The sequence below is a fragment of the Notamacropus eugenii genome, chromosome 6 (genome assembly GCF_028372415.1).
Source record: "Notamacropus eugenii isolate mMacEug1 chromosome 6, mMacEug1.pri_v2, whole genome shotgun sequence".
In the NCBI taxonomy this organism is placed as follows: domain Eukaryota; kingdom Metazoa; phylum Chordata; class Mammalia; order Diprotodontia; family Macropodidae; genus Notamacropus; species Notamacropus eugenii.
Window position 1 is genome coordinate 375,702,284 of NC_092877.1, and position 10,662 is coordinate 375,712,945.

Genomic DNA, 10,662 nt, shown 5'->3' on the forward strand with positions numbered 1-10,662 from the left:
GCCTCTAACTGACATTGGGCAATTCCTTCCAATATATACATGCACACACATGTATGTATATGTATGCATGTACATATATGTATGTGTATATTTGTATATATACATATGTGTGTGTATACATATATGTATATGTACATAAACACGTGATTCTGGGAAAAGGTCCATAGGCTTCAGCAGGCTGTCAAAAGGGTGCAACATACACACACACTCACACACACACACAGAGCAAAAAAAAATACATGAAGAACTTCTCTGCTAACAGGTAAGCTGCAGAAAACATTGACTGCTAGATTCTGGAATCTGAAGGTCGGGGTTCAAAAAGGCTTTGCCACTTTCTGTGTAAGCTGCTTCATTTTTCTGCCATTCACATTCCTCTCTGTCTCTGTCTGTCTCTGTCTCTGTGTCTGTCTGTCTGTCTGTCTGTCTGTCTGTCTGTCTGTCTCTCTCTCTCTCTCTCTCTCTCTCTCTCTCTCTCTCTCTCTCTCTCGGAGGCAATTGGGGCTAAGTGACTTGAACAGGTTCAGAAGGCTAGTAAGTGTCAAGTGTCTGAGGTCTCATTTAAACTCAGGTCTTCCAGAGCAGTGCTCTATCCACTGCACCACCTATCCGTCCCAGGTGTCTTATTTTTCAAATGAGGAAGATCAGCTATCCTCCCCGATCTCTTCCCATCTCTGAAGGCCACTCTAATCCTCACGGTATTTATTTGATTAATTGCACTTTCTCTTCAAACCTTTAAAATAGTGCTCATTAAACCCTAGGCAAGTTTTGAGTGTCAAAAAACTATAAGACTCTTAGGAGCCACAAAGTAATGTTTCATCATTTTATTGGGTTATTTTCAGATGTTATTGCCTATGGTAGGTATAACACTAATAACTCATGACTGCACTGGAATTCCGTTGCCACTGGAAAATGATCAAGGACTTGAGTGTCACGTCTAAGACAAAAAATATAACAACAATAATAAAAACATTATTTTGAAAAACTATCACAAAACATCTGGTATGCAAATGACATGATACTCTATAGAAAATGGAGAACGTTTAACTCAAGACAATTATGCATGATGGAGAGTTGTGTTTTTTTTTTTCCTGTAGCCTGATTGTTTTAGATGAACCTGAAAAAATCCTCAAATATCAAGTAATACCGTTTCCATAGGCAAATCAATTGGCACGATTCATCACAAATAAACCTAGTTTAATGAACAATATTTCATCACAGAGAATATAAAAATAAACATTTTCACAGGAGCACTGAAATACACCAATTCAAATGCACGTAACATTGAACATGTAACTCATACACTTTCCCTTCATTGTAATTCGCAATGCAATGAACTATAAAGTATACGACAGGAAATTTAAAGTTGTAACAGACCTCAGCGACTGTGTCATACAATTTTCACTCTGGAAAGTGCTTCGAGTTAAAATGAAGGCAATTGAACATAGATGCATAAAAGGAACAGAGAGACTGTCTCTGCTATGATGATAGTTAGGCTGTGAGAAATGCTGTGTCTGTGAAGCGTACCAAGTGCATGCTATTTGACTTAACAAAGAAACACAGGGTAGAAGCCATTTCGGAGAAAATGTAAATAGAGCTAATTGGAGCAGCAGGGGACTGTAGCAGCTGCATTCTCCTACCTTTTTCTGCATGTTCCCAAATCCCTCTTTAAATTCGAAGGCTGTGTCAATAATGCCTCTGCACCATTTGTGTAAAGCACAATGATTCGCTTGTGCTTTGAATATAGGTCAACCCTGTTGCATTTTAGAAATGGTGGTCACCAATGGATTTCATGCAGTTTTTTTTTTTTTTTGCAATGGTTGTATAAATTTCACTGCAAAACCTCACAAAATAGATACCCTACAGATCCAGTAAAACTAAAATATTTTCTATTTGCTGTGCGATCCTATATTCACTTGACACAAAATTGACTTTTTACGTATAAAATGAGGAATCCAATTTTCAAAGGCAAGCATGCAAATACATCATTAGGGAAATTTTAACATAGAGCTTCACAAAGTGGACTTTAGATATTATTATAATTTCACAAAAAGAATGATTGAAAGAGAATCTAATACTTCAAGATACTGATATTTGAAAAAAAATAGAGATATATGAAATCTCTATTCCTATTTTCACCATGCCACATTTATTATGGATTTAAAGTACAGTAATTTGTTACACTGAGGATATACATTTTAATAAATAGAATTCACATCAGTGTTCTGGATAAAAAAAAAAAATGTTCTTCCAGGGAAAGTTTTCGATCTTTTCTGTACAATTAATGGACTGCAGTTGCTTCATCAATAAATAATCCGGTAATTGTCTTTAATATGACCAGAAAGCTTAAGTTTTACTACATAATAGATGAGTGAGATTTGACAACTAGTATCAAACTTTCAGCCTTTGTTGCTGGGGCAATTCCAGGCCACATTATTAATGAAATACTTTGTATCCAAAGACAGTTCAGTATCCTACAGGAGGAAAGTTAGTGGTTTCGACAGATTTCCTGGGCATATTTCCACATCACAGTTGATATCCACAGAGGAATGCTAAACCAATGCCTGGAACTGAATCATTCTAGAAAATAATAGTGGCATATATCTTTGTGTCTCTAGCATCTTTCAGCCTCTTAAATGTTCTTGTGACTGAGGAGTTATTCCATTCCTCTTTTAACAATGGGGGGGAAGGTTAGGTGGTAGAATTTGAAATCACCAGAGGCTTAGCCAACTAGCAAAGCAGGATTAGAATTTAGAAATCCTGATCCACACTCCAAATCTTCTCAATTTCTTACCCACTCAGGTCAGGGAGCAAATAGATTTGGCAGACTTTCAGCAATGACTACTCAAGTCCTAAGAAACATCTGGGTTCTGAACTTTTCATCACTTTTGAGTACTCGAGTAAACTGATAAATTAGCAAATTCACTTATCTCAATCAATGCTTAAATGTTGCCACACTCAAGATTTAAGACCTTACATCATCAGGTCCCATGAATTGTCTTTTCAGGTTTTGTGAGGTTTGTGAGTCCCTGCTTTGGCCAAAGGAATATACCACTTCAACCTGATCCTCAGTTGATTTCAAACTGGGTGGACAACAGTACCAGAGATCTCTGTTGGGCCCTGGAGGCTGCTTGGAAGTAGTCAGCCAAGTCATTCTTTGTTACTATTTGGCATGGTTTCCTGATTCCTTAAGTGTCACTATGGTCTCCTATGAGAGGTATAAAGAAACATTCCAAATAGTAAAAGTGCACTTCTATTCACCTCTGACTCGCCTTACTAGCTCCACAATGCTGTAAAAGAAAGTTCTCTAGAACCTGAAATAATGCTAAATTTACATCTTCAGGAGGATTAGACTAGTATGGAAAAAAATCTGCTGCACAGGCCTAGACATCCTGTGATCTGGAAAGAACTCTAAACTAAATGGAAGAATTGGGCTACTAGAAAAACATCACTTATTGGTCCAGGCATGGGTCTCTCTCTCCACACCACCCCCCTTTTTGGTCACTGGGATACTTAATTTTGTGACAGATAACACAAGGCTTCAATGATCACTTGGATAAATAGTCATTAAATAGTTTGTGGTTTATGCTCCATTCTCCTGTCATGAATTATAGGAATAATCCCTCAATTTGCTGTTGCAAGATATTTAGCAAATATCTGTTGAGGTTTGAAGCATCACTATGTTTATTACCATTTCATCAGCATCCAATTTGTGCGTTTTGGTGACTTGTTTTCCCCGTGTAAAACTACAAATAGATGGTGACAGATGGCACATGGAGCACTTTGACAGATCTGCAAACCAAGAAAATCTCCTTTCCTCCCTGGTTGTGAGGTGAGAGGTTTGGTCTAGCTGACCTCAAAAGTTCCTCCCAGCTCTGGGAAGTTACTCAATGGTGCAAATACAGCATTGATTCAGCTCTTGCTTTGTTTGTGTCATGTATGTTTACCTCAAGATATAACTCCATATTCCAAACCCTCAAAGAATATGATTGGTGACCATGTCAGCTCCCTGCTTGAAGTCTCTGCATTGTAGACAATTGTTCATTTTAATTCCGCAAATTAAATTTATCAAATTATCCTTAATATCGATTGTTTAAGTATAGTGTGAGTTTGTGATTGTTTGGGAATGCAGAGTATATTCACCTCAATAAGTCTATATAATATAGTTGGAGTATTGTGGAAAAAATATTTCAGGTTTGGGATTGAGTGACAATTCAAAATGTTTTAAAACACAGAATGAGCATTATTAGGGAAGTCTGAAGCATTTGACACGTTAATGCCCAGAGGAGCAAACCTGCATTATAAATGCCATCCCTCCTTTAGCCTTCTCTTTAAAGTAAAGTAGTTCTTAAAAAAAAAAAAAGTATTTCTGTGATTAATCATTTAACCTGCTTTGCCATGTTATCAAGGGATGTCCTCAGGCCTTTAAATACAATATTTTCTCTCCCATTTTTAGAAATGACTAGTGAGACCAGATTATGCCCTGTCATTTTAGAAACAATTTACAAAATTTAAGCCAGCCCGCTATCACTCATGCATCTTTTCCTACTGTTACAATACTTTCTGACATGTTTCAGAATATAAAAGGTCCCTTTTCCCAGCACTTTTGTTACAGTCCCTCTACGACAGTAACTAAGTTTTAGTCTCATAGCTTCATTTCTTTCTTTCTTTTTTTTTCAATATCTGGAGCATGCATATTTTGGAAGGCTGCCAATCACTCCCAAACACTAACCATGCCCAGATCCACTTTGCCTTAACTTGCGCATTCAATTTTAGTCAGTTTGCCCTGTAAATCATCAGTTCAGAGTTTCTTTTTTTTTTTTAATTTCTTTTTTTTCCATTCAGGAAAACAAACAACTCCCTACGGTATTAAACAACAACATTGCCAATAAGTAGCATCTCAAGACATTCAGCTTTCATAGGAAACAAAACCTATGTGCTATCATTATTTAAATTTGGGACTTTATCCATGACAATGAATGCAGATTTCCACCATCAAACATTTAGCACTCAAAATATAATGAAGTTTTCCTGAAAATTAGAATTAGAAAATCATCACCTTTCCAGATTTTCAACTCAATCATATCTATCTAGTCATCCTCCAACTGAAGACAGTCTGAAACATATTCATACACTAAAAAAAAAAAAAAAGTTTGATCAAAGCCCAGGAGCCAGCTCATTTGCTACCTAAAAGCCAGAAAAGGGAAGGGGGAGAATGATTTTCTGATTTGAGCTAATCCTAAATATTCGGAAAAGTTGGAGGATCAGTAGGATGCTAATATAGATTGCAAAACGTGATAACTACAGGTGCACAACCTAAAATCTAAGACAGTCATATACCAAAATATTCCAAATACAAAGTGAGTGCATGTATGTATATTTGAGAGTGGAGAATTTTGAAATGGGATAAATCGACTGTACTTAATGGAGAGTACTGCTTAAATATATTTATCCTTAAGGAAAGTGACTGTGATCCAATTTTTAAAAAAATTCTAAAAGTACAAGGGAAAACATATCTCTTTTTTTGCTTCAGAATATTCTGATCTCTAATTTCTTATATTTTTTCTAAACTCATCACAGGGATTTTTAAACAAGTACTTGACTACTAAGTGGTATAGTTTCCGCATCCCAGACCCCCTTCCCCCCAATTCTGCTGACTGTTTATCATTACACCGTAGGGTTTTATTGTTTATTTTTTAATGAGGTGTTTGGGAACCTTTTGTGTGTGTGCAATTCATAAGCTCGTATCTCCATTCTGCTTATACTCTGATAAAATATTGAGGGTCATATCTTCACTTTTTGATTGCAAATTTGCCTCACTTCTTCTCGAAGCTTTCCTGGTCGCCCTTGACAGTCTTCTCCTGAAAGTATCTCCCGCCAAGAAATAGAGGATGGGGTCGACACAGCTGTTGAGACTAGCTAGCCCCCTAGTCACCTGGTAAGTGGCATACACCCTGTCGTTGAAGGCGCACATTTCTGGAGTCTGAAAATCCAGCCTGGCTCTCAGGTTGAGCGTTTTCATAACATGGAAGGGGAGATAAGACACGGCAAAGACAGTCAGCACGATGATCACCAGGTAAATGGACTTCCTCCGAAGGGGCGAGTTGTCCAGGTCGTTGGAGATGAGGGCCCTCACGATGAGCCCATAGCAGCCCAGGATGACCACAAAGGGGATGCAGAACATCACCACGGTGGTGCACATGCTGTAGATGAAATAACTTCGCAGGTATTCGTCCGAGGTGGTGTCGTAGCAGGTGGTGGTCTTGTTGATCCGGCTGCCCGTGCCCGAGTAGAAGAGGATGGGGGAGATGCCAGCTACCACCACGGCCCACACCAGGGCACTGATGTAGACGGCGTTCTTCTTCTTCAGCCTCCCCAGGGACTTGAGCGGGTACACCACGCCGGTGTAGCGATGCACGCTGATGCAGGTCAGGAAGAGGATGCTGCCGTAGAGGTTCACGTGGAAGATAAAGCGCTGCAGTTTGCACATGTTGTCCCCGAAGATCCAGTCGGTCTTGTTGAGATAGTAGAAGATGAGCGCGGGCAGGGTGAGCACGTACAGGAAGTCGGCCAAGGCCAAGTTGAACATGTACACGGAGATGCCGCTCCAGGGCTTCATGTGGAACACGAACATCCAGATGGCCACGCTGTTGCCCAGGAAGCCCGTGATGAAGACCAGGATGTAGACAGCGGGCAGGTAGTAGAATTGGAAGCCCGTCTTAGTGAGCGAGCACCTGGTGGCCGTGACCGTGGTGTTGCTCGAGGACCAGTCCGGGGAGGGAGGGACCTCTGTCCCGTTGGGGAGCACTGACCACAGCACGTCGGTCATGGCTGGACCGACTCACGCGGCCAAAGCAGCTGGGCAGCAAGAAAAAGCCAGGGAGGAGCAGGAGGGAGCATCTGCCCCGAGGCAGAGCTGGCACAGGGTAGCGGACGGGGAGGAGGAGGAGGGCGGCAAGGGGGGTGGCGAGGGTGAGGGTGGCGGGGAGGTAGGGGACTCGCTCGCCCTCATGGGCCGCGCAGGGCTCTCCAGACGCACGGCCGCGCCTTCCCATCGAGCTCGCCCGCCCCACAGTCCTCCGCCTCGCGCCAGGCACCAGGCCAGCTGCTTCCTGGTGCTGGTGAAGGCGCGGCGGCGGCGGTGGCGGGGCAGATGGCCCAAGCGGGCGCAGCGGGCACAGCCGGGGCCCCCCGACCCGCCCTCGGCACTCGTGGGGTAGGGCGCCCTTACGGCTCCGGGGGACAGTGCACCCTGCACTAGCCGGTCCCAAGTGGCCGCTCCCCGTGGCCTCTGGGGGCACTCCACCGGGGAGCTGGCTGGCCGGTACCTCTCTGTCACCGGCTGCGTGCGGCTGGACTCCGACTGCCTGTCCCCTTCCCCAGCTCCGTCTCTGGCTCTGTTCGGACTCCGGCTTCGTCTTCCCCTCCGCCTAGCAGTCTCTCTCTCCTGCTCCGGCTCCAGCCGCTGCTCCTTTCTTTGGGGAGCTCAACTTTCTTTCTGCGCGCTCCTCCTTGCTACCTGGGACACGGTTGGGCGGCTGCGACTTCGGGGGTACCTGGGGCCAGTGCCCCCATCTCCCTTAGTATAAGCTGGGCGGGTCCAAGAGCCGTCTGCCCTCTCTCTGAGTCCCCCGAAGGCGGCAGTGGCCAGTCCTCGTCGTTCTTCCCACGGAAGCAAAACCGGAGTCGTTGGGCACCAGGAACCAAGCAGTGGGCACTGGGCAGCAGCGCCGTAGACAGCCGAAGAACGAGCCACGCACAGACTGAGACCGCCAGCGAGCGAGCGAGCGGGGGGCGGAGTTTGAAGGAGCCCTGGGGCCAGAGTTCACTGTGCAGTCCTGGTTAGCTCTCCCTGGGGAACTGAGGGGCGTGCCTCCTTGCCTCCCTGCCTCCTTCCCTTCCTTCTTTTCTGCCTCCTTCCCTTCCTCCTTTCCTGACTTCTTCCCTCCCCCTCTATCTCCCTCACGCCCTCTCTCCGCGCGGAGTCTCAGCCCAGCCTTCTGGCTCTCCCTCCCCTCCGCCACCCAAGCAAAAACTGAGCCAGGAGGCGAGCCGGCTGGGAGGTTTGCCGGAGGGGGCTGTCTCTCTCCGCTCCCTCGGAGGACCCTTACTGGAGCTCTGCGGACAGGGATGGGGTCTTCTGAGAGGAGGTGGGGGTCTGAGGGCGCGGAAGAAGAGGCAGCTGGCTGACTGGAGGCCGCCTGATGATTGGGCGGCCTGGGCTCGGGAGCCTGTTCCTACAGATAGCTTGGTCCTGATTGCACAAGTCTTAAGGAACAGTCACAGGCAAAACGAAATTTGCTGACACACAGGAAACCTTTGTGACACCAGCCCAGCCTCCCCTGGCTCAGCCCAAGGAGGGACACGCGATCCCCAAATGGTCATGACAAACAGCAACAGCCAAAAATGCATCAAGCTTTTATAGGGGCTAAAAATACCTCTCAGTCCGCTTTGGCATGACCCACCGCCGAGCTCACTAGCCCTGGAGGAGCGCAGGAAGCTGCGGACATTCAAGCTAGGACTACCCTCCCCCCACCAGGTGCAGCACTTTTCTCTCTCAAGTCTTAGGATCGCAGGTTCCTAGCCGGTTAGGAACTTAGACGGCTCCTCTGACCATCTCTGTATTGGCTTGTTTGAAGATTCACTTCTATTCTTAACTACCCACCAGTCAAATTCTCATTATTATCCAGTTAACACCTTAATAGTCTTATATTCTATAAAAGATTTCTAAATGAATCTGATATTGAAATCACAGTTTAAGTAATTGAATGTCTTTCACAATTCCAAACTACCAAAAAAATAAGAAAAAAAATATGCCTGTGAAAGACAATTCATGTAAAAGCCCGTGAAGGGAGCAGCTGGTTTGCAAGTATCTATATATGAAGTATTGATTTCTCGATAATCCAGGCAAATAGAGTGATTATGGGGCGTTTCTCTGAAGTATGATATTTATTATTTTCTTAACTTAAAGGCAAAAATAAAAGTCACCTTGAGTCAGGTTATACCATGTGCCTTGAAATTGGGAATATTTTATAATTAGTTCAAGGAAAAATCTGATGCCTTCTCAATAACTTTAAAGAAATATCTGATACCATCGGTTGCATCATGATTAGAGCTGAAACCAAGAAAACCTGAATCTGAATCTTATTTCACACAATTACTAGTTTTGTGACCCTGGGCAAATCACTTCACCTTGTTCTCAGTTTACTCATCCATAAAATGACCACAATAATATCCCAGGGTTGTTGTGAAGATGGTCAGCTTCCCATACCTTGAAATCTTATATAGATATGCTAGCTCTTGCCCAAATGTCAGAGCTTCTCATTTGTTGGAGGAAGTTAAAATGAAAGAAATAATTAGATATTGAAGTGTATGAATGAGCATTTTTTTTGTCCAGATCTGTAATTTCATCCCAGAAATTTTTCCTCTTTACCAGATGTTGATGGTTTTGCCATAACTTATATTCCTCAAGAACTGTTTGAAGGCAGGAGGGTATTGTTTGAGGGTAACCATGTTCTTACTCATTTAGTCTCTGTGTGAGGATGACTTGAATTCCTGGCTTCCTGACTCCAAGGCCCACTGTCTCTCCCCTAGGATAGGCTTCCTCTTAAACGAACACATACAGAGATAAAGCTCAAGGAGTTGGGAAACTTTCCTACAATGTCTAAAATTTAAAGACATATTGTAAAAGTTTTAGAGCATAAGGGGTGTTTTCATTTTAAAGAATCAAAAAAGCAAAGAGCTATAAAATGTATGCCATAAATGTTTATTTGTGGCTATAAAATGTTCAATGATACCCAGCATTTTTAAGAGTCCTAAAAGGAAACTCATAGCTTTGCTACCACAAAGGAAGGAAAAAACCCACAAGACACAGAGTGTGATATTAGAGAGACACATATAGAAAAGAAGATATGAGCATATGGTCTTACTGCCACCGAGACACTGAGAAAATGACTTAGGAAACTAAAACCTCTTTTTCTTTAATGAAATACTTAAGCCATGCCTACACTGCAGAACCACTGCCTCAATTTCTTCTGTAAAAGGAAGAAGTTGGATGATCTACAAGCTCTCTTCTAGTTCTAGTATTCTAAACCTTTTACATTTACATTTTGCATTTTGCCATGTTACCATTCCAGGATAAAGGATTCAGTAGGCATTGGAATCAATAAAAGTTTGCTCAGCCAAGTCTATTAAGGCATAAAAGAGTCTCTGCTCTGCATTGTTGAATGAAGATTTTAAGCTTGGAGTTTGCAACACTGATGAAATTGGCACATCAGCTCATCAGGGCTAAGGGCAAGTATGACAGGCGGGCACATCACTCAGAAGGGCACAAAGGCCACTTTCTAGGATTTCTATCCATGCTCATATTCTTTATTACCAGGAATTTCTACTTCCCATGGAAGAATAGCGTTTATTTGGTGCTGATTTCTCCTATAAAGGCTCAAAGGTATTGTCATGCAAGAACACGTAGGGGGCACAGTTTTTAAATCTTGTCCAGGGCACAGATGTCTGGTCTTCTTTACCCTACTTAGGAGACAGGGGTGAAAGCATTACTCAATGTATCCATCATCTGTTAGTTTTTTTTAAAATGTGTTTTGAAATGCAGATCTTTAAGTACTCCCAGGACACATTTTTCTGAGGCTTTGGGTTGGAAACTGTGCACAG

The 10,662-nt window shown here is 43.1% G+C and overlaps 1 protein-coding gene across 1 annotated transcript; it reads right to left on the minus strand.

Moving 5' to 3' along the window:
* Positions 1–806: 806 nt before the first annotated feature.
* On the minus strand, positions 807–6,834 carry P2RY1 (purinergic receptor P2Y1). The gene is made up of 2 exons (XM_072618697.1): positions 2,975–6,834; positions 807–934 (listed from the first exon to the last, which is right to left on the minus strand). Exon 1 carries the CDS (start codon positions 6,824–6,826, stop codon positions 5,732–5,734), a length of 1,095 nt encoding a protein of 364 aa, XP_072474798.1. The 5' UTR covers positions 6,827–6,834; the 3' UTR covers positions 807–934; positions 2,975–5,731.
* Between the last annotated feature and the right edge of the window lie 3,828 nt (positions 6,835–10,662).